Source organism: Rhineura floridana, chromosome 22, assembly GCF_030035675.1.
Source record: "Rhineura floridana isolate rRhiFlo1 chromosome 22, rRhiFlo1.hap2, whole genome shotgun sequence".
NCBI lineage: Eukaryota > Metazoa > Chordata > Lepidosauria > Squamata > Rhineuridae > Rhineura > Rhineura floridana.
In genome coordinates this window covers 1638630-1661596 of record NC_084501.1, presented here as the reverse complement: position 1 = coordinate 1661596, position 22967 = coordinate 1638630, and the positions used below count along the sequence as shown (strand labels likewise).

The 22967-nt window shown below is 51.4% G+C and overlaps 1 protein-coding gene across 2 annotated transcripts in view; it reads left to right on the top strand.

Moving 5' to 3' along the window:
* The window catches only part of CDC42BPG (CDC42 binding protein kinase gamma), a 78862-nt gene that overhangs the window by 31265 nt on the left and 24630 nt on the right, over window positions 1-22967 (top strand). For both annotated transcript variants that reach the window (XM_061606421.1, XM_061606420.1), the window contains exons 4-18: window positions 520-615; window positions 1199-1347; window positions 3122-3215; window positions 4904-5104; window positions 6118-6366; window positions 7447-7526; window positions 7849-7964; window positions 8854-8949; window positions 10508-10629; window positions 11271-11513; window positions 17802-17912; window positions 18599-18732; window positions 19277-19367; window positions 19666-19778; window positions 22788-22902. In XM_061606421.1, coding sequence (XP_061462405.1) covers window positions 520-615; window positions 1199-1347; window positions 3122-3215; window positions 4904-5104; window positions 6118-6366; window positions 7447-7526; window positions 7849-7964; window positions 8854-8949; window positions 10508-10629; window positions 11271-11513; window positions 17802-17912; window positions 18599-18732; window positions 19277-19367; window positions 19666-19778; window positions 22788-22902 — 2010 coding nt within the window. The remainder of the gene's footprint in view (window positions 1-519; window positions 616-1198; window positions 1348-3121; window positions 3216-4903; window positions 5105-6117; window positions 6367-7446; window positions 7527-7848; window positions 7965-8853; window positions 8950-10507; window positions 10630-11270; window positions 11514-17801; window positions 17913-18598; window positions 18733-19276; window positions 19368-19665; window positions 19779-22787; window positions 22903-22967) is intronic.

Below are 22967 nucleotides of genomic sequence, written 5' to 3'. Positions count from 1 at the left end.
TCACGGAGAAACAGAGGAGGGGGACAGGCAGCACCAAAATGGTGCAGAAGTGAATTCATGATGGGGGTGGGAAGGGAGTGTGGTAATCCTGTAGGCCGTTCCGTCGTTGGAAAAGCACTAAATGCAAACCCACTCCCCGAATCAAGAACCCCCTGGCCTCCACGCTTCCACATGGGACTAAGGGTACCCGCATGGCATGGCATGCATTCTTTGGCAGGCGGGCCCATCTTGGCTCCCGGCTTTACGGGCCCTCACTTGACTGCTTCTGTGTGAATCCCTGCTGGCAATCTGTCCGTTGTGGCCCCATAAGCAGGTCTGCCAAGAGTCCTTTGCCTTAGCGGCCAAATGCAGCCTGTCTGTTCAGAGACAGTCTGGATGCCTCGGATTGCCAGCCAGTGTGGGCTGGGCATGCAGTAATCTCTTCCTGCTTATGAACTTCCTCTGGATACCTGACGGTCCTCTGTTGGAGACAAAATGCTGGGCAAGGTTGTCCTTTTCCTCTGCTTTCTCTACTTTCAGACGGCTTGCTTCCGGGAAGAGCGAGACGTGCTGGTTCACGGGGACAGACAGTGGATCACCACCTTGCACTATGCCTTCCAAGACAATCACTATCTGGTGAGCCTAATGGCACGACTTGGGCCCGGAGAGAAATGGGAGGAGCCTGGCTTCCATGGAGCCCCCAGCCTGAGATCTCTGTATGCCCTCCTCAGTCTGAAGATGCCTCGATCTGGGGCAGGATTCCTTGTGGGGCAACTGATTTGAGCATAGCAAGGATTAGGCCATCCCAGTCTCCACATCTGGGTTCCACACCTGGGTGAGATGCTGCGGGGCCAGCCTCCCAGCAACTGGGGGAAGATTTGGAAAGGAGTTTTCCACTATATATTGCAGTCCTCCTCATCCTGATGGCCTCCATGTGTTTTGGACTACAACTCCCATCATCCCTGACTATTGGCCTTGCTGGCTGCGGTTGCTCAAAACATCTGGAGGGCCCCAGGTTGGCAAAGGCGGCTGTAAGGTCTTGGGCAGAGAGGAGCCCTTCCCAGCCTGGAGATGGCAGAGACTTGAACCTGAGACCTTCTTCATCTGCAGGCGGAAGATAGTCAGGGCAGTTTTTCTAAGCTCTGCTGAGCCTCCTCCCCGTCTTTCACTGCCCCCTCCCCTGCTTGTCTCTACTCCCACCCCCAACTCCTTTCTGCAGTACCTCGTGATGGATTACTATGCAGGCGGCGACCTCCTCACTCTCCTGAGCAAGTTTGAGGACCGCTTGCCGGAGGACATGGCTTGCTTCTACCTGGCCGAGATGGTCCTGGCCATCCACTCGCTCCATCAGCTCCGATATGTCCACAGGTACTCACCGGCCGGCTCCTGGCTGAACTGGCATGCAGCACCCTTCTGCCTCAGTTGCTTCACTCATAAAATGGGGAAAGGTGCATCTGCTGTTGAGGCAGGCTAGAGAAAGACGAGCAAGTGGTGGAATCAGAGAGCAGCTTCCTGTGGATGTGAATGCTTGTTATGTGGGCTTTTTAAATGCAATGTAATTTAATTTTTTAAAAATGCTTGTTATTGCAACTCCTGTCAGGGCTCCCTCTGTGTAATCTCAAGCGGGAGCAGGATGGGGACGACGACTCTGGAGTCTTGGCCCCAACTAGCTCCCGCCAGTGCTCAGTAGCAGATGCTTACGTGCAGGAGGGACTCCCTCTTTCCTCCCTTTCTTCCCAGCCTCTTTGCTTCCCACAAGTTGCTGAGTCATAGAATTGTCGCATTTTAGAGTTGAGAGGGACTTAGAGGTCATATAGCCCAACCCCTTGCTCAGTGCCACTACAGCATTCCTGTTGGATGGCCGCCCAGCCTCTCCTTTCAGTACCTCCAATGAAGGAGATCCCAGCACCTCCTCAAGCAAATCTGTTCCGTTGTCAAAGAGCTCTTGCCATTAGGAAGTTTCTCCTAACCAAAATCCTAGACAAAATCCGCATCCCTGTAATTTCTAGTCCTGCCCTCTGGAGCAACAGAGAAGGAGTCTGCACCATTTTCTGCATGACTAACAGCCCTTCAGGTGTATTTGAAAATCACTGTCATGTCTCCTCCCTGTAATCACCTCTTCTGCAGGCTAAACACACCCCAGCACTTTCATCTCTATCCTTCTCTCCCCTGCCCCCACCAAGCCTCTGCTCTGGGCTCCTAGCTTTGGATTCTTGGAACTGCATCCACTTCCTAGGCCCAAATCTCCCACCAGCCACACAAGAGGCCAAAGTGTATACAGACATCACAGAAAATCAGGAGTTGGCTGTGGATTGCAGAGTGCACTTCTGGGGCAGGCATACTCATCAGCAAAGTGAACTTTGGCAGTCTGAGGATCAGAGGCCCCCAGACAGCAGCTCTGAATACAAGCTGCTTGTGCTGCTGTTGTGCTCACGTCTCACATGTGGGCTCTCCATAGATGTCTGGTTGGCCTCTGAGATGAAACAGGGTGCTGGAATAGGTGGACTGATTCAGCAGGGCTCTTATGCATTGTTGTTGTTATTACTGTTACATTTATATCCCATAATTCTTCCAAGGTGGTATACACAGTTCTCCCCCTTCCCCATTTTATCCTCACAACAAGGTAGGTTAGGGTGAAAGAAGGTGATGGGCCCAAGGTGAGCTTCATGCCTGAGTGGAGATTTGAACCAAGGTCTCCCAAGTCCTAATGTAGCATTCTGACTACAACACAACACTGCCTCTCTTATGTTACTCAATTTCTGGCAGACTTTTTAAAAGAAAAAAAATAGCCATTTCTAAGTGCAACATGTAAATGCATTCAACTTAACATCTTATTGTTTTTTTAAAAAATTCCACACAATCGCATTTAAGTGGGAAACGTGCTCTGAGAGGGAGGATGCATGAGAAGAATATTCGTAAATCAACTCTGAGCACAGCCCTCTTCAGCTGCAGACAGGCAGAGCAGGGCTTTCCCTGTGCTCGGGTCTTAAGAACAAAGAGGGGAGGATCCACTTCCACAGCTGGCTTTTACATCCAGTCTCACCCCAAGAGTCCTTGTTCAAGGCCCTGCCCCCTTCTGGCCACTGATGCCACCCCCACCACACAGGCCCCTTGCTTATCACTGTGGCTCCCCCCCCTGCAGGGACATCAAGCCAGACAACGTCCTTATCGACACCAATGGGCACATCCGCCTGGCCGACTTTGGCTCCTGCCTGCGCCTGCGTCCGGATGGCATGGTGAGTGCATGTGGGGTGCTGGGTGGTGGTGTGGGGCCGGGGGCCATGGACATCATCAGGAAGGTACCTTCCACCAGGCCCACCTTGCTCGGCATTGCCTGCCCCAGGGTGGGGGGGCCTGTGGGACTCCCAGCAGCCAGTGTGGCTGATGGGCCAGTGACTGAACATATTCTTTATTTTATCTATTTATTATTGGATTTATATCCCGCCGTTCCTCCCAGCAGCAGCCCAGGGCGGCAAACAAAAGTGGCAAAAACTTTAAAACATCATAAAGACAAACTTTAAAAGACATTAAAACAAAACATCTTTAAAAACGTTTCTTTAAAAAAGTTTTCAAAACATCATCTAAGATTAAAAACATCTTTAAAAAGAAGGTTTAAGAACATATTCAAAAGCAATTCCAACACAGACACAGACTGGGATAGGTCTCAACTCAGAATGCTTGTTGAAAGAGGAAGGTCTTCAAAAGGTGCCAAAAAGATAGCAGAGATGGCGCCTGTCTGATATTTAAGGGGAGGGAATTCCACAGGGTAGGTGCCGCCACACTAAAGGTCCGTTTCCTATGTTGTGTGGAACGGACCTCCTGATAAGATGGTATCTGCAGGAGGCCCTCACCTGCAGAGGCAGTGATCGACTGGGTATTTAAGGGACCTTCTTGCCTATTCATTCATTTATTTCCCCCCAATGTGCAACAAATAACAGTAAAAGGGTGTGCAGAGTCAGAGCTTTCCATCTGTCCAATTACAACAAAGAATGACAGTTGAAACTTGTCAGGGTTTTTACCTGAATCCCGAAACAATCACACAGAGGTTTCCTTTCACTCTTGCTCTGTTATCGTGAGAAGATGCTTTGAGGTCCCCGAGCTCAGACCCCTTCCTCCCGCTGCTGTTCTTGATGCAGTGCCACCCCATGCATGGGGCTGTTTAGAGGACAAGAGGTCCCTGCCCCAAGAGGATCACAGTGTAAAACGCAAGTGAGGGGAATCAGCAGAGAAAATCGAGGCAGGAATAAAGAGAGGAAGACTGTGCAATGATTTCCATTCCACCTGCTTGAGCTGAGGACCAAACTAGTGTACTTAAGAGCCAAATTAGATGGCATGTTCAATGGTTGTTGTTTTTAATGCAAACAGCCTCTGCAGGACTGAAGTACAGTGGAAGGGTTTAGATACAGTATTAATTTCCTCAACTGTGCACATGCGCACTCCCCCTGCTGCCTTCCAAAGCCAGGCTTCTCAGAAAGGACTTTCTCTACGTTCAGACCATGCCCATGCTCAGACTTGGGTGAGTCTCCAGTGCGAAGGAGCCCTGTAACCTCAGGACAGCCCCTGCCCCCAGAATTCCTTCTGCTGCCAAATAAGTTGCCTAGAGGGACCTGAGTCCAGTCTAAGGCACAGGTCGGCAGCCGTCAGCTATAGAGGTGCTTTCTGGCCTTTCATGTAGGGTGGTAAGAGGGCAGTGGCAGAAAAAGAGAGAAAAGTGGGTGCCCCCCTTTTGGATCCAGCTTTGCCCATTGCTGGTGTGCAGTGCACCCTCTGGCCGATCACGGCCCTATAGATGTTGGGGCCCTTGACACTCCTGCTCCAGAGATGCTCTTGGTGGATTCTGAAGATGGCCGAGGCCCGATGGAAGTGACACAGCCCGCCCCCACCCGACTCAAGGGGTGGAGCCTGATTTCTCTTTCCACCCCAGGTGGAGTCTTCGGTGGCTGTGGGGACCCCTGACTACATCTCCCCAGAGATCCTGCAGGCCATGGAGGACAGAAAAGGGAAATACGGCCCTGAATGCGACTGGTGGTCCCTGGGGGTCTGTATGTACGAGTTGCTTTTTGGGGAGACCCCCTTTTATGCCGAGTCGCTGGTTGAGACGTATGGCAAGATCATGAACCACGAGGTGAGTGCAGCAGAGCGGGGCAGGGCCTGTGGGGCAGCAGAACAGACGGGAGAGATTTTGGGGATGTTTTCCTAATACCTTTGTGGGAGACAGGATCATGGGTGGCCTGGAGGAGCAGCCAGTGAAACGTCGCTTTGGTTCAGAGGTGCCATCAAGGCAGGACTTTGGGGCAGAGGTCCAGGGCCTGACTGAGCAGAAGGAGCTGGAGGGTCCCCAACCGCAGAGAGGCTGGCTCCCCACATTTTGAAGCCAGTCAAGGAAGACACATCATGGCCATCTACAGATGGGGGCTGTGAGCTGAAGAAGTCTGACAGATCCCCAACTACCCCTGGTTCCAGTTGGCTCTGTGGATTGGGTTTGCTCCTGTTCAGCACCTGGCGGATCCCACTCACCAGAGTCAGCTGTAAAGTCTCCCCCCCACCCCATTGGTCGAATGGGCTGCCGGGGGGCCCGGGGGCCGTCTGCGTTCTCCTTCTCTTGCGTGAGCCCCCCACCTGGTTGCTCTGCTCTTTTGCTCTCTATGGGGGCCTTTGCAGTTCAAGTTATGGGGGTTCTGTGGCGAGTGGGTTGGAGTGCAGAGAGCCCTTTGGCGGGGAGCGGGGCTGGCTTTTGAGTTTCTTCAGCTGTGGACCCCAGTATGAGTTCTAGGCGCTGTGGAGCAATCGTCTTGCTGGTAAGAACTCAAAATCCCCAAAGGTTGCTGCTGCCGTTTTGGAATATGCCTTATACGGAGTCCAACTATCTCAATATTGCCTACACTGACTGGCAGCTACTCTTTCAACCCCACCGAACCTGAGAGCTTCCGTATGCAAAGCAGATGTTGTGCCAGGCAGCTGCGGCCCACCCTCCATGTGAGGCTTTCTGCCTGAGCTGCGCCTGCTGGGCCTCAAATAGAGGGAGGACTTCCCCAGTCGCTTCTGCCACAAAGTTTTGGAAAGCGCCCACCCCCAGCGCTGAGGTTGCCCGTTGCCCATGGTGCCCTCCCCCCTTCTCTCTTTGGGCTTTCCCCACAGGACCACCTGCAGTTTCCACCGGACGTCACCGATGTCTCAGAGAGCGCCAAGGGCCTCATCCGAGGGCTGCTCTGCCGCCAGGAGCTGCGCCTGGGCCAGAATGGCATCGAGGACTTCAAGCGCCATCCTTTCTTTGAGGGCATCGACTGGGACAACCTCCGCAGAAGCCAGCCCCCCTACACGCCTGAGGTGGCCAGCCCTGCAGACACATCCAACTTTGATGTTGATGACGACATGCTGAAGGAGTCGGTATGGGAGGGGCCTATCCTGGGAGAGGGCATGGTGGGCTGGCAGCAAGAGCACTCTGCACTGCAACATTTTATTGCAGCTCGCACTTGTGGCCTGCTCTCTTGCAGGCATGATGTCTGAGATGAGACAGAAGGTCAGGGGCCACATATTTTATTTTTATTATATCCCATCTTTTTCTCCTCCAAGGAGCCCAAGGGGGCGTAGGTAGTTCTCCTCCATCTCCATTTTATCCTCACAACAACCAGAGCTTGGAAAAGTTACTTTTTTGAACTACAACTCCCATCAGCCCCAGCCAGCATGGCCACTGGATTGGGCTGATGGGAGTTGTAGTTCAAAAAAGTAACTTTTCCAAGCTCTGAAACAACCCTGTGAGGTAGGCTAGGCTGAGAGGCAGTGACTGGCCCAAGGTCACCTAGCAAGCTTCATGGCTGAGTGGGGATTTGAACCCTGGTCTCCCAGGTCACAGGCCTAGTCCAGCCCTCTAACCATTACACCATGCTGTATTTCATATATGAAGTGGCCTCACCAGGCTGCTTTTCTGTCCAGCCCAGTGGTGTGTCCTGTTTCCCAGACCTGGAATCTGGAGGTGCTGGGGACGACTGAAGCTGAGGCCTTCTGCATGCAAAGCAGATGCTCTGCCACTGAGCTGCAGCCCCTAACTGCTTTCTGCTGTGGGTCCATCCAGCCCAGTAGTGTCTACTCTGACTGGCAGCAGCTCCTTGGGTGTGTCAGCAGATAGAGGCCTTTCCCATCACATGCTCCCCAAGATCCTTTATCTTTGGAGATGCCTTCAAGGATTGACCTTGGGACCCTCCAGGTGCAAAGCAGGCGCTCCGTCATGCAGCTGTAGATCCTCTCCCCCTTTCTGCTCTGAGGTGACCATCTGCTGCCTCTTGGGTAGCCAAGAGGGCCGACTGGCAGGGGAGAGGCTCCCACCCTCCAGACTGGCTCTTTCCTTCCTTCTACCACCTCTGACTTCTTGGGTGACATTCGGGAGGAAACAAGAGCCCAGAAAATGGTCCTGGGCGCCCACCTGCGTTTTTGGGCGTTCACTGAATGTTGTTCCTCTCCTCTTCCTAGGAGACACTTCCGCCGGTATCTCACGCTGCTTTCTCCGGCCACCACTTGCCTTTTGTGGGATTTACCTTCACTTCTGGGAGGTGAGGGAAGCCTCCCATTTATTCCTACAGGTTTCAGGCCAGACGGGTGGGTGACTTTTTTTGTTTTTTTGGTGGTGCGGAGCTGAGAGAGAGAGAGAGAAACTGGTTCAAGATCACCCAGTGAGGTTTGTGGCTGAGTGGGGATTTGAACCCGGGTCTCACCGTTCCTAGCTCAGCCCTTTCACCACTAGCCCGCACTCTCACATATGACAAATGTGAAGCAGCTGCCAATCTGTTTCCCTGAGTGAGGCTTCATGCCAATGCACATTGTATGCAAAAGAGCCAAGGGCCCTGACCCTGCCTCAACTCGCTGTCCCCGCAGCCCCCTCTCTGAGAGGCCGCCAGCCTCCTCCTCCAGCACCTCCAGCATCGCCCAGCTGGAGAAACGGATCCGCCATCTGGAACGAGAGAAGCAGGAGCTGGCCCGGAAGCTGCAAGGTACGTGACTGCCACCAGGTGGCGCTGGCAGCCTCCAGCCCTGCTCATCTCCCCTGCTGGAAGAGAGCCCCGCAGGTAGCCATGGTGGCTAACTTGGGGCTTCCTCTGAACCCATCTCCCTTGGAACTCAGTCCGGGAACAGGCGACGTGGTTAATAAAGATGGTGGCTCTGAGCAGGTGCAGCGTGTCACTAGAGAAGCCAGCCCCACACATAGAGGATATCCCAGCCACCACCAACCTGGTGCCCTCCAGAATGTTTTGGGCTACCACCCCCGTTAGCCCCGGCCATCTGGAGGGCACCAGTCCGGCAGAGGCTGGCCGGCAGCAGTTTGTTCCACGGTATTTGCGCTGCCTCCGTTGCCTTCTGATTCTTGGGCACCTTGCCTAAGAATCTGGCCCTGGCATTACAGCCGCCGTCCTTCTTGGCACCGTTTCATTTCTCTCCTTTGAAGCCACAAATGGGGAAGGGGGGGCTTCCTATTTTTATCTCCCCGTATTTGCATGCAAAATAATTTGGGGGGAGGGAGCTGTGTGCAGTCTGTTTGCCTCCCGACGTAGTAAAGCTTGGAACCAAACCAGAGTCAACATCATCCACACACTTGGCAATTGAGTGAATAGAGCAGCGATTGGGAGCGGAGTGGGGTTCTCCATCAGGACCAGAATGACTAGGGAGCTTTTCATCCTTTGTCTCCCTGTGGTCGCGATTCAGAGCTTCCCACCCCTTTGCTCGGGACAGGCAGCAGGGAAAGGCCTGCCCCCCCCCCTGGCCTGCTTGTGGGCACCTGGCTGGCCGTATGGGAGAACAGGATTCTGGAGGAGCCCTTGGGCCTGATCCAGCAGCAGCTGGGCTCTGCTTGTGTCCTGACGCTTGTCTGACAATCCTGCACAGATTCTCTGGCAAAGTCCCCCTCCAAGACGCCAGCCAAGGACTCCGAGTTCAGGAGCCTCCAGAACGAGATGGTGGCTTTGCGGAAGCAGCTGGCAGGTATCTGGACACGGGTGCACCTTCAGGAGAGGTGGGGCCTCCTCCCTCCAGTTTTAAGGGCTGGTGCAAGAGGGAGGGGGCCATCTCAGTTTACCAGCACTGGATTACAATTCCGCTGCCCGCCTCGGCAGTGGCTCTATGTGGAAAGGGGAGGGGAGGGGGAGGGGGTGCCACCTTGCCCTTTGCTTCAGGAATCAAAGCACCTTGGGCCAACCCCGAAGAGAGAAGTGTTGGTTGTGGCAGTGTCTCCCACTGCCGTAATGCAATGCGCAGCAAAGCTGAAGTTCTCTCTTTTGAGGAACTATTCAAGGCTCAGAAGCCCCCCAGAAGGGGTTGGGAGGATTTAGGTATGAGGTCCTGGTGTGTGGGATCTCTCTCCCAAACCAGCATAGAGCACCAGGAACCCCCATTCTTGGAACCTGACCACGTGCAAAGTGCATTTTCTGCACCAGTGGGTAATGGTTGACTCCCACATATCTTTATTTATTTATTTATCACATGTATCTCCCACTTTTCCTCCTCCAAGGAGCTCAAGGGGGGGGTGTACCTGGTTCTCCTCTTCCCCATTTTACCCTCACAACAACCCTGACCGAACTGTGACTGGCCCACATTCACCCTGTGGGCTTCACGGCCAAGCTGGGATTTGAACCGCGGTCCCCCAGGTCTAGCACTCCAGCCACAACACCCACTCAGAGTCCCACCTAGAACCTCCCATTTTGGAAGTTAATTTCTGGGAGCTGGATACATTTCTGCTTACACAACGGACCTTCCTCTGATGACTGATGGTGAAACTTTGGGTCCTGAACCTCCTGCAAAAATCTACAACAAAAGAACAAAACTGAACAAGTTTTGATTTGTGGCAGCAGCAAATTGCTTTTTTTAAATTTTTTATTATTATTATAATTTATTTAATTGCTTCCCAACAAGGTAGTACTTGATTTCCCTTCCTATTATATATAAATATGTATTACATACCCATCTGTTTATGGAAAATGAAATACAAGAATTAAAAAAACCACTACAGACCTTCTTCTCCTGCTCCTCACCCCCACGTGCTCTCCCCATCTGCTGTAGGGGGTTGGGGAACCCAAAAAGAAAAATGGGGGGCTCCTGCTGGGAGGAAGGGGGGATATAAATCAAATAATAAATAAATAAATAAATAAGTGGGTGACAGAAAAGGAGGACACGTTCTGTTGTGTGAGCAGGTCATTCCACTTGCACAATGGATAACCCCACTGAAATCAGTGGAACCCAAAGCGAGTCAACTGGGTTGGTTTGTTTAAAGTAAGCCAGTTTTTGATTGGCATAACAGTGTGCAAGGCTTTTGCATTATTTACAAGTCTGTGCCATGTGCTGTAGAGTTCTGTGGAGCATGAAAATGTGCACATGCCTCAGCGAACGTCAGGTATTCCCATACAGATGCAGTTTTAACTCCTTGTATGCCCTGTTTGGTACTGCAGGGAAGCTTAAAAGGTAGGCTGGTGCCAACAGCTGGAAGGGAAGGGAGGTTTAGGTTGCATCTGAGGCTCATATGTGCTCTGTTCCTCTTTCCCAACAGAGAACCAGCTGGAGAGTGACAAGGTTCAAAGGCAGCACCATGACAGGGTGGAGTCAGGCCAAGTGAAGACCTTGGAGCAGCGGGTGACATTTCTGGAGGAGGAGAATAAGAAGGCACTTCAGGTATGGCATACCACCTGGGCCCATGGTGAGGGCTTTGGCTGCCTCATCACGGCAGCACTTCCAGGCAAGGGAAGACCATTGTCTGCTCGGTCAGAGAGAGCCCTGAACCCTTAAGAGAGCTCTGAACCTTCAGTTTTTGCAATGAGGCAATTGCTCCCTATAACAATAAACTCAGGTGGGGACTGCCAACAAAAATGGAGCTGGAATGAAGGTTTCGCTTGTTACAAAATGCTCAACTGGAGGGATGTAATTTATATTATTCCCATTTCCCAGCTGGCAAATTGAGGCTGAAGCCTTGCATGTTCACTAAAACAGGGTCATTTTCATAGTTGGGCCTCCAACTATGTGATAATTGTCAACACTTTAACCACATAAGGGGAGTGAGGGGAACTCTACATCATAAGAAAAGTTGTCAAATTGTTAAAAAAAAATAAAGGACTGGAAACATTCCATTGTTTTTTGTTTGCATTCCACAAAATGTCTTTATTTTTGAGATTCTGCACATTTTGAAGAAACTGCTTGGTTCTGCTCTAGTAAGTCAGATTCCCTTGATGCTGGATGCATTCCCTTCCATGGAGGAGACTCTCCTGGAGGTGTGAGCATGTGGAACTGACTTGCACAATGCCTTTCTTTTGGGGCAGGATGTGGCTGTTGCCCAGGAGCAGCTTCGAGCTCAGGCATGGGAGCTGCAGGAAGAACAGCTCCGGCAGAAGGAGAGCTCTGAGGAGCTGCAGAGTGCCGAGGCAAAGTGCGGAGAGCTGCGGGCCCAGCTGCTGAGGCACTCCAGGCAGCTGCGGGAGCGGCAGGAGGAGACGGAGGCTGCGGCTCGGCGGGTGGAGGGGCTGCGCAAGGAGCTGGCCCGGACGGAGAGTGGGCGCAAAGAGGTACCTGTGCCCACTTCCCCCATGTTGCCCGAATACCCAGGGCTAACATCCTTCCCTGCCACCGTTTCATCCTTGTGTTCCTGCTGTTACTGGGGAAGAGTGTGAAAAGGGGCCAGAGGGCAGGTGGGGTGGGTGGGGGAGGGGGATGGCTGTGCTTGGAAGACTTGGCCCAGGGCTCAACTTATGGAAAGAGAGGCATCCCCTATTGCCTCCCTTACTAACTGCTCCCCACCCTGCCGTGGCCTGGATGTGATTCTCTGCCATTTGGTGGCAGGGACTCTCCTGGATGGGCGGGGGTCTGCTGTGGGGTGGCCAGTGTTGACGAGGGAGACCAGCACACCCCCAGTTGCTTATTCGTTTCTGCATGCATTCCATATGATTGGCACGGGGCTCCAGGCTTTGCCCAGGCAAAGTGCTGAGACGGATGCCAGTGTGTGCCTACTGGGTCTGTGGGTGACCGCACAAAGCACTCTGGGTCTCAGGTCCCCACGCCTGTGGGTGCTGCCTTAAGCATGGTGCCTCCCCTTGTGGCATGGCAAGGCTGGAGCTCTGGGAGTCAGGTGGGTATCAGTTGTGATTAGGTCTATCACCTGTGTTCGGTCTCTTGAGGTGTAGACCTTGTCCAAACTCACATTCAGCCTTGGCTGGTGGACTGTGTGCTCTATCCATGAGCTGCTGGAGGGGGCAGGGGGGAGATGCCTTTCTGCGAGGTGGCCCATATTACGCTTGCTAAAAACCACAAATGAGGCACCACCTCACCAAGTGCGACACCAGAGAGAGCAACGGAGTTGTCATGAGTCTCAGCATTTAGAAAGGCACCTCCTGGGCTCCTGCTGCTTATCACCTTCTAGGACGGTGGTTCTCAAACTTTTTTGGTTTGTGGTGCACTGTAAAACAAAAAAAATTCTGGCGCACTTCGTGTACAAAATTAAAAATATATTAATATATTTTAAACTATGAATAAAAATAACATACAAATGGGTTTCTTTTCATTTTTAAAATCATAGAATCATAGAGTTGGAAGGGGCCTTGTAGGCCATCGAGTCCAGCCCCCTGCTTACAGCAGGAAATCCACAGCTAGAGCATCTCCCGCAGATAGCTGTCCAGCCTCTGCTTGAAGACATTCAGCGAAGGGGATCCCACCACCTCCCTAGGCAGTCGGTTCCATTGCCGAACTGCCCTTACTGTCAAGAAGTTCCTTCTAATGTCCAATCTGAATCTACGCTCCTGCAACTTAAAACCATTAGACCTAGTCCTCCCCTCTGGGGCAGCAGAGAACAAATCTGTACCCTCCTCTATGTGACAGCCCTTCAGGTACTTAAAGAGTGCAATCATGTCACCCCTCAGCCTTCTCTTCACCAGACTGAACATGCCAAGTTCCTTCAACCTTTCCTCATAAGACTTGTTCTCCATACCGGCTATCATCCTCATCGCCCTCTTCTGAACCCGCTCTAACTTGTCTATATCTTTCTGAAAATGAGGCGCCCAGAACTGAATGCAGTATTCCAGATGAGGCCTGACTAATGCAGAATATAGTGGGACTATTACTTCCCTCGACCTGGAAACTATAGCTCTGTTTATGCATCCCAAAACCGTGTTTGCCTTTTTTGCCGCAGCATCACACTGCTGGGTCATGTTCAACTTGCGATCCACTACAATTCCAAGGTCCTTCTCACACGCACTACTGCTAAGCCGGGTATTTCCCATCCTGTACCCGTGCATTTTGTTTTTGTGGCCTAAATGCAGAATCCTGCATTTGTCTTTATTGAATGTCATTTTATTAATTTCAACCCAATTTTCTAGTCTATCCAGATCCCTTTGGATTTTATTCCTGTCTTCCATTGTGTTAGCTATCCCTCCCAGTTTCGTATCATCCGCAAACTTCATAAGGCTTCCCTCCACTCCATCATCTAAGTCATTGATAAAAATGTTGAAGAGTATCGGCCCCAGGACAGAACCCTGTGGCACTCCACTCGAGACCTCCTTCCAGTCCGAAGCAGAGCCACCGACGACCACTCTTTGAGTACGGCTTTCCAACCAGTTGTGAATCCACCTGACAGTATTTCCATGTAGTCCGCATTTGACTAGTTTGCTAATCAAAAGGTCGTGGGGGACTTTGTCAAACGCCTTGCTGAAATCTAGATAGATGACATCTACAGCATTTCCACCATCTACTAAGCTAGTGACCCGATCAAAAAAAGAGATGAGATTAGTTTGACAGGATTTTTTCTTGACAAACCCATGCTGGCTCCTTCTAATCACAGCATTGTCATCTAGATAGTTGCCAATGGACTCTTTTATTATCCGTTCTAATATCTTTCCCGGTATTGAAGTCAGACTGACCGGCCTGTAATTCCCCGGATCTTCTTTTTTACCCTTTTTAAAGAGCGGGAAGACGTTTGCCCGTCTCCAATCCTCCGGCACCTCTCCCGTTCTCCAGGATTTCTCAAAGATGATGGCAAGAGGTTCCAAGAGTACATCCGCAAGTTCCTTCAATACTCTGGGATGCAGTTCATCAGGCCCTGGAGATTTGAACTCATTTAGGTTAACTAGGTATTTCCTGACTATCTCCTTATCAATCTCGAACTGCAATCCCAACCCCTTACTGAGATTGCTACCGATGCAAGGTTGCACACTGTTCCCCTTTTGGGAGAAAACGGAGGCAAAATAGGCATTGAGCAGTTCTGCCTTTTCCTTGTTATCTGTCAACATTTTGCCATCCTCATTGAGCAGCAGTCCCACCATTTCCTTGGTCTTTCTCTTGCTTCGAACATATCTGAAAAACCCCTTTTTGTTGTTCCTCGCTTCCCTCGCCAGCCTCAGCTCATTCTGGGTTTTAGCTTTCCTTACGCTATTCCTGCAAGCCCAAGCCGCTCATCGGTACTCTTCCTTGGTGATGCGTCCTTCCTTCCATTCTTTATACATGCTCTTTTTTACTTTTACCTCCTCCACCAGTCTTCCATGTAGCCACATTGGCTTTTTCCGATGTCTTCCATTTTTCTTCCTCTTTGGAATTGTTTGCGATTGCGTTTTTTGTAATACGTTCTTCATGAACTCCCACGCTTCTTGGGCTCCTTTTTTCTTTAGTCTATCTAGCCACGGGATCCTACCCATCATTTCCCTGAGCTTGTTAAAATCGGCTTTCCTGAAATCCAAGGTCCATGTTTGACTATATTCTTCTTTGGCTTTCCCCAGAATCCCGAATTCCAGCATTATGTGGTCACTTTCCCCCAAGGTACCGACCGCTTTAATTCCCATGACCAATTCGTCCGTGTTAGTTAAGATCAGGTCCAGGATTGCCGATCCCCTTGTTCCTTCTTCTACTTTTTGAAAGAGGAAATTATCAGCAAGGCCCATCAGGAATTTGTTGGAGGCTTTGTGCTTCGCAGAGTTTGTCTCCCAGCAGATATCCGGGTAGTTGAAGTCCCCCATCACTACTACTTCTTGCCTCCTTGAGATTTCAGAGATTTGTTTGAGAAAGGCCTCGTCTACCACCTCTTCTTGGCCAGGGGGTCTGTAGTAGACACCTACTACCATGTCGGTTTTGTTTCTCCATTTATTTTTACCCAAATGGTCTCTACTGGACCACTTTGTTGGCTCTCTTGGATTTCCATAGAGGTGTATTTGTCTTTGACGTATAACGCTACTCCCCCTCCTTTTCTGTTGCTCCTATTCTTTCTGTAGAGTTTATATCCTTGAATGGCTATATTCCAATCATGGGAGTCATCCCACCAATTTTCTGTTATCCCTATGAAGTCATATTTGCCTTGATGCAGTAAGACTTCAAGCTCCCCTTGCTTGTTTCCCAAGCTCTGTGCGTTGGTATATAGACACCAGAAGTCTCTTTTGTCCCGATTGGATTCCTCCGTTAATATACTGTGAGCTTTGCCGTGCATCCCTTTCTGTCTCCCAGTGTCTGCTGTACCCTTCAAATCGTTGCGTTTACAACCCGCTGTCTTTGGATCGGTAGTTAAGCTATCATCTCCATCCCCCAGAGGCTTTAGTTTAAAGCTCTCTTGATGAGTTTTGCCATACTTCTGCCAAAGAGATTCTTCCCAGTCCTCGTGAGGTGCAGCCCATCTCTTGCCAGCAGTCCCCCCTCCAAGAAGCTTAGACCATGGTCCCAGAATCCAAACCTCTCCCGTCGACACCATCTGCGTAACCAGTCGTTGACCTGCAGTATCTTCCTTTCCCTTTGTAGTCCTCTATCCTTCACGGGAAGAATTGACGAGAAGACCACCTGCGCCCCCAAATCCTTGACCTTCCTACCCAGAGCCTCATAGTCCGAGGTGATCTGTTCCAAGGTGTTTCTGGCCGTGTCGTTTGTGCCCACATGGATGAGGAGAAAGGGGTACCTATCTTGTTTCCCAATGAGCCTTGGCAGGTTGTCAACGACGTCCCGGATGTGTGCCCCAGGGAGACAACAGACTTCCCGATTTTGTCCGGCTGGCATACCGGTGCCTCTACCCCCCTGAGCAGCGAGTCTCCAACCACCAGCACCCTCCTCTTTTTGCCGCGAGCGGTGGTTGCATCAGTTTCTTTCTTCTGGGGTGTGGAGTCTTCCATTGCAGTCAGTGTCTCTTGATGCAGGTGAGTTTGTTGAGGCTCTTCAGGGGTGCTGTCTGCCGAGAGACGCTGAAAGCGATTTGTTAGTTGCAGCAGTTCTGAATCCCTCCTGTTTTTCCTTGCCCTTACAGTGACAGTCCTCCACGGGGATTTGTTGCTGTTGCAGTCCTGTTCTTCCTTGTCACTTTCTTCCTGCACTTTGTGTCGCTCCCTTAATTCCTCTTGTGTTCTATCGAGGAAGTCCTCATCTTCTCTGATAAATCGCAGGGTGTCTATGTGTTGCTGCAGCCCCCTAACCTTTTATTCTAGGAGTGCCACCAATCTGCACTTGCTGCAAGTGTAGTCTGGGTTCCGTTAAGAAGATGAACATAGCACACACGTTGCATGTGACAACAACTGCTTGATCCCCCTCCATTTTATGTTTGTTGTTTCCTGTTTCTGTTGTCAGTGGCAGTCTTGATGTTTCTGTTGTCACTGCCAGGAATTAGTTGAACGGATTGTAGTCGCGCCGCCAAGCCTGATAGGAAAGAAAGCATGCAGATAAGCTGCTTACCTCACCAGAGCTCCTCCTCCTCTCTTGGTCAGCTGCCTCCAAAGTCTGTCAGGTCTTTCAGGGTCAGGAATCCCGAGTCCCTTCTCCCTCGCACAGAGCGCCGCCAAGCCTCACCAGAGCTCCTCCTCCTCTCTTGGTCAGCTGCCTCCCAAGTCTCTCAGGTCTTTCATACACTTTCATAATATTCACGGCACACCTAGTCACCTCTTGCGGCACACCAGTGTGCCTGGGTGAACCTTTGAGAATCACTGTCCTAGGACAACCAGGAGATGAAACCCAAAGTGGAGTTATGCAGATGGAAGATGGAGTTAGGGTCAGTGCCGGCTGGTGGTTCCATGTCAGTGGGGCTGTGGAGTCCGCTCCAGGTTTCAGTCTGAACTTTCAAGGAGCTCCTCGAAAGCTTGGACTAAAACCCGGAGTGGATTCCATGGCCCCACTGACATGGAGTCACGAGCCAGCACTGGTTAAAATGTTGGAGGCTGACATAATTCTGAGTGGCTCCCATTGGATTCTGTGGGCCAGGCTGGCAATTGACTGCTAAGAGTGGGTTGCAGATATTGGGGTCATGGGGGGATGTTTTGCCCTCTCTCAGCAGTGCCCTCAAATGGTACAGTGCACAGGCTCTAGGGGTGGCCCCCAACCCTTTATCCCCCCCCTAAAGAAACCTACTTGTATGTGAAAAACCATGTGCTGCATTTCGGGGCTGACATTATGGGGGGAGGTGCAAAACCTGCCCTCCCCTTGGAAAGCCAAATTGCTTGGCCCTCCTGGAGCTGCCATCATCATCATCATTTGTTTACGAGTCGCCTCCTACCTAATCATCTCAAGGCAACGCTCAATACAAAAAGCAGTTCAAAACCCAGATGAGCAGCTGTATTTAAAGCCAACCCAAAAGAAAAGAGGCGAAGTAGGCGCTCGTGGCAGAGACCCGCTCAGCCAACTGGGGAAGCCGCTGGGAGAAGAATGTCTTCAATGGCTCCCAGAACGTGCAGACCAGATCATGGGCGCCCGTCTCATCCCGCAGGAGGGCTGCCCCCCCGGGGTGACTGTGCGGTGCTCCGCCTGCCCCCCCACTGTGCCTCCATGGCTTCAGAAGGGCTTGGGCTGGGGGGGGATGCCCCAAAACTCCAGTCCCTGTGAGAGCGAGAGAACATCTCTGCCCCCTGCAGCTGGAGGCTCGGATCGAGGGCCTGGTCAGCGAGGTGTCCAAGCAGCGGAAGGGGAAGGAGAGGGCTGAGCAGCAGCTGCGGAGGCTGAAGAAGGAGCGGGAGGAGCTGCGGGTAAGTGCGGGGGGTGGGGGGGAGCCCCGTTATGGGGGGGTCATCATGCCAGGGGGATGCTTCGGATGGGCCGATTAGTCGAGGCATGTGGGGGCATCGGAACCTGCCTGCGCCAAGCCGAAGCACTGGTCCATCGAGTCCAGTGCTGGCCACACTGGCTGGCAGCGGCTCTCCAGGGTTTCAAGGCAGGGATCTTCCCCAGCCCTACTCAGAGGTGCCAGCTGGGACTGGACCGGAGACCTTTTGCATGCAAAGCAGCTGCTCTCCCCCCCCCCGCTACCTGCAAGGGGCCTTCCCCTCCTTGCGCATCCTCTTTTTGTGCACAAAGTCTCTTCTGTCCTGTTTCTACATCATACTGCAATTTTTCTTCAATGCACCAAAATTCACACTGTCTATATATTTTTCACGGAATACATTTTTTTGTAAGCATTTTAACCTAAAAGGTACATTTTTGTACACATTTTAGTCAAAGATATGTATTTGTATGTGCAGTCTGTTACTTTTTTGAGCCAAGAACTGTATCTCAGAATTCGAAGAAGTCCAAATGCTGAGGGCTGCCTGCATTCAGATCTGTGCATTAGTCTGGGAGATGAGAATCTGTCAGTTTGCTTCAAAAGGCAGCCCAGACAGGATCCGTGAGTGACCCATTTGCTACCCTCTCCTAATGACTGTGGTGCCTCCTGCAGGTGAAGCAGAGCATGTCCCTCTTCCACGCTGGTGGCTCCAAGCACACGGCGGGGGCTTCCTGCACCCCAAAGGAGGCACTCCAGGCTGAGATGGCCCAATGCCGGGAGCAGCTTCAGAAACCCAGGAGTGAACGGTGAGGAGAGGCAGGAGCCCACCCAAGGCCCCCTCTCAGAAGCCGGTGGCAAGAGAAAACTGGGGCACCCCAGAGCAGGAAATGAGTTGGCCAAGCAAAAACTAGGACCAGGCTTCTCCATTCCTGCAAATGGGCGGAGGTGTAGTGGGAGGGGGTAGAATCCAGTGGCAAAGGGGAACTAGAGGTTGGATCCAGACTGCATTCAATGCCCTTTGGAATCAGTTGGAATCAACTTCAATGGGCCTTCCCCCCCCCGGTCCCCTCCAGATGTTTTGGACTACAACTCCCATCAGCCTCCTCAGGATGATGGGAGTTGTAGTCCAAATCAGCTGTGCTGCCTGGGGCTGATGGGAGTTGTGGTACAAACCTGTGGAGGGGGCCAGGGTGGCCATTTTTCATATGGATTTCTGTGGGAACCAAGTGCAACTGACAGCGCTGCAACCCAGACAGTCCACACTCCCAGTCCTCAGCTCTGAGAAGTTTGGAAAGGAGAATTCTCCTCTCTCTCTCTCTCTCTGTCTCTCACATGGCCTTTCCTGCTCAGGTGGGAAAACCTGGAACCAAAAGACTGGAAGAAAGAGCTGTGCAGTTTGACACCTGTGGAGAGCCACCGCACCTTGCACTCTCAGGACCAGGTATGTGTGCTGTTCCCTACAAAACTCTCTGGGGCTCCTGGCTGCAGCTTCTCCAGAACACAAGTGCAGAGAAGGGTTCTCTTCTCAGGAGTAATTCCAAAAAGCCCTCAATCCTGAAGCCCAAGTTCTAACTGCACATAAGTCCTGGATTCTGTGCTTTTAAATTTTTGTCACCTGGATGTTGGATCTCCAAGGTCCTCAAACCCAATTGTCATACAAGGATTTTCTCTGCAAAGCTCATGGCACCTCCTTTGCTTGTTTCCTTCCCGTCTATTTTTGCCTCCTTTTGGTCCAACAGGTGGATTCACCCAGCGCTGACATCCCCCACCTGGATCAAGAACTGTGTGCCTCAGAGACACACAAGCTAGCCTTTGCCAACTGGGAGATGCAGATCACTGACATCTTGCGGTGGTGAGTTGCCGACTGTGCACCTTCTTTGAACATGGCCTGATGCATGGAGCAATGGTGGAGGCAGAGATGCATCTGAGCATAAGTAGAGGGCCTTTCCCTTTCCCCATTGATTAACTAGAGGCTGCCCCCAGATTCTGTGGGGAGGGCATAGCTCCCAGGCAGAGCTGGAGCCACAGTTCCTTTGCTTTTGGAAATTTCACCATCGATTGTTCTCAGTCCTTTTTGAATTCTAGTCCAAAATATCTGGAGGGCACAGAGCTCGAATGTCAGGCTCGGGCCCTGGTTCCACACTAGGCATTGACTGTGAAATAACCACACTTTGTTCACTCACGTTTTACGTTGTTGTGAACAAAACATTTCTCTCCTCCATCCCGAAATTCTTTTTCTTCTCTGGTTTAATGACGAATCAGGGCCAAGGAAAGGTCCTACTATCGCCACCTGCTGGCAGAAAATGTTAGCATGTCACTCACAACCTTTCGTAGAGCTGTATAGCCTTAAGAAACCTCCACAGAATCTCTGAGCCCAAAAAATTCTTATCCCGACGGGCCAGTCCCACAGACAAGTCTGTAAGCCCCAAGTCACTAAGCCTACGGAGGAGAGGCTCTCCAACTTCCATATATCTCTCGCCATCCCAAAAAGCATGATCCACTGTTTCTACCACCCAGCAATATTCAGAATCCGTTCTTCGAACTCTGCACCAGCCACTCCGAAGAGCGCAATGCTCCATTAGGACTCTTTTAACAGACTGAGTTGTCTCTGCTGCCCTTTCAGATGAAATACTCGAAAATCCTCCAAATACCCGTCGATCCGTAGAATCCGCCTCCCACTGCCTTTGCCCCTCACCCAACAATGTCCTCTTACCCCAACTCCTGAAAAGGACAGAGATCAATGTTCCTCTGCCCCAAAGGCTTCCTGGCCACCTGGCCAGCCATCTCACTCCCAGCAGGGCCCACATGAGCTGGAATCCAACAAGACTGAACCAAGAAACCCATTAGCTGGCAATTCAGTATGCAGCCCCCAAATCTCATTCCTTTTGCAACCCATAGCCCCATTCTGAATGGCCATCAGGCCTGACAGGGAGTCTGAAAACACAACCGTCCACTCAGGTCTCGCATCCCGTCTCCATTCCAATGCCAAGAGGATCGCTATTCATTCAACACCCATTATTGAGAACCAATCAGAAAAGCAACAAGCCCTTTGAACCTGGAATGCTGGAATGCAATAGGCACACGGCCGTCCTGTGGATCTTGAGATCCGTCTCTATAGATTCCACACCGTGGATCCCACTTAGACACAGTGGACGCCACTGCCCTGGTTTTAGAAATTGCCATCCCAAGCTGACTTTTAGTAGCTTCGCCACGACTCATATCAACCTGAGGAGGAACTCACAGCCATCCATAAGGCCAACGAACAGTCAATTGAGGGACACCCTGTCCTGGCATCATGTTAGACTTCAGCTAAGCCTGAACCACTAACCACAGGTGGAACGCACCTGCCAAACTTCTCAGGAGCAGCAAATAATTCCCGACAACCCCCATAGAAATTATACCCAAGCTCTAACTGTGAGATTCCCCTTCTATCCCAAGAAAAGGTAGGATCTAACAAAGCCCACCTCAAGTCCCTGGGCCATTCCCCAGTCCTTCCCTGCATCACACTGCATGGACAGAGGATGAAGGCCACGCAAATTACGCTTCACACCTTTGTTTGAATAGCATCAGCCTTCTGCAACAGCGATTGTGAGGCAGGTGCAGGTGCCTTGCAGCTGTACCGAACCACCACATGACAGAGCATCCAGGGTCCTCCTATCTGCACTCCAAGTAGTGCCAAAAATGCCCCTCAGTAAGTTTAGGCAAGCTTTACACTTATCCAAACTACTCATGAAATGCTTCTTCCAAGTCAGCTGTGTGTCAAAATGAACCCCCAGAAATGTGGAACTGGGCACCGTGTGAATCTGCTCTCCATACAAGGTCAGAGTAACTCTCTCAGGCACCTTCCTCCTTGGAAAAAAAACACTGGCTGTCTCAGAGGGAGTGAATCGAAACCCCCACCTATCTCCCCGTTCCTCCAAGTTACTCAGTGCTTCGTCCAGGTTTGTCAGAGCCAAATCAATCGACTTTCTCTGAGCTTCTGAAACTCACAAAATCTGACACTTTAAAAAACTCGGTGGACTCACTGGGCAACTTCCACAGGCATGGATGACCGATTGTGCTGCTATTTGTGCCTGTATGCTGTAGCTGTGTCATAGGTTGCTCTAGCCTTTTCTTTATCATATTTCTCGTCTCTCTAGGAAATACCTTTACCGTTTTAATCCTTTCCTTTCTAAATAGCATTGTCCCTATCAACATTCCTCCTCTAAATTCCAGCAAGGGATGGGGAGAATTATGATCAGGCATGTAGTGAGGGGGAGGGGGTATATAGTGCTTTCCTCACAAACAGTCATCCCAAAGAAAATTGCTGGACTCCAATATTTGGGGCTGTGGGAAGAGGGACTGCCTACCTGGCTACAGAGTGTCAAACTTCTGGAAGCGGAGATGCTATTCCACTTTCAGCTTAAAGCAGAACGGCAGTGATTGGGGGCTACTAAAACATCCACATATAGAAGCGCCTTAGGACCAGGGAGACCCAGGTTCAAATCAGCCATGAAAGTAAGTGGGTGACCTTGGAACAATTGCTGCCTCTCAGAGTTGTTGTGAGGATAAAATGAGCAGGGCAGACATCCATGTATGTGCCATCTTGAGCTTCTTGGAGGAACAGTGGGATAAAAATGCAACAAAATAAGCAATAAACAGCATCTGCTCTGCGCTGTGGGAACAGAATGCCAGGAGATGCCTTGAATGTCAGCCTGGAAAGGGTCATCCCAGGGGAGGGTGTGTGTGTGTGGGGGAGGATTCCTTTCTCATGGAGCTGCTGCTGCTAATTTGCAAGCACGCATGCATCCATGCCCATGCGCACACACAGAGTGTTGCAGTTTCCCCCTGAGCTTTGCATGCCTCCTTGCCTGTGTCTCAGGGTGAGCGATGAGAAGGAGTCCAGGGGCTACCTGCAGGCCATGGCTACTCACATGATGGAGGAAGTGGAAGCTCTGAAGCAGACAGGCACCCAGAGCCCTGGGCCTAGAACCCCGGTAAGAGACCCCTTGGAGGGGCAGGGGCTCCTTCTCCCCCACGCCCCACTTCTCCACCCACAATG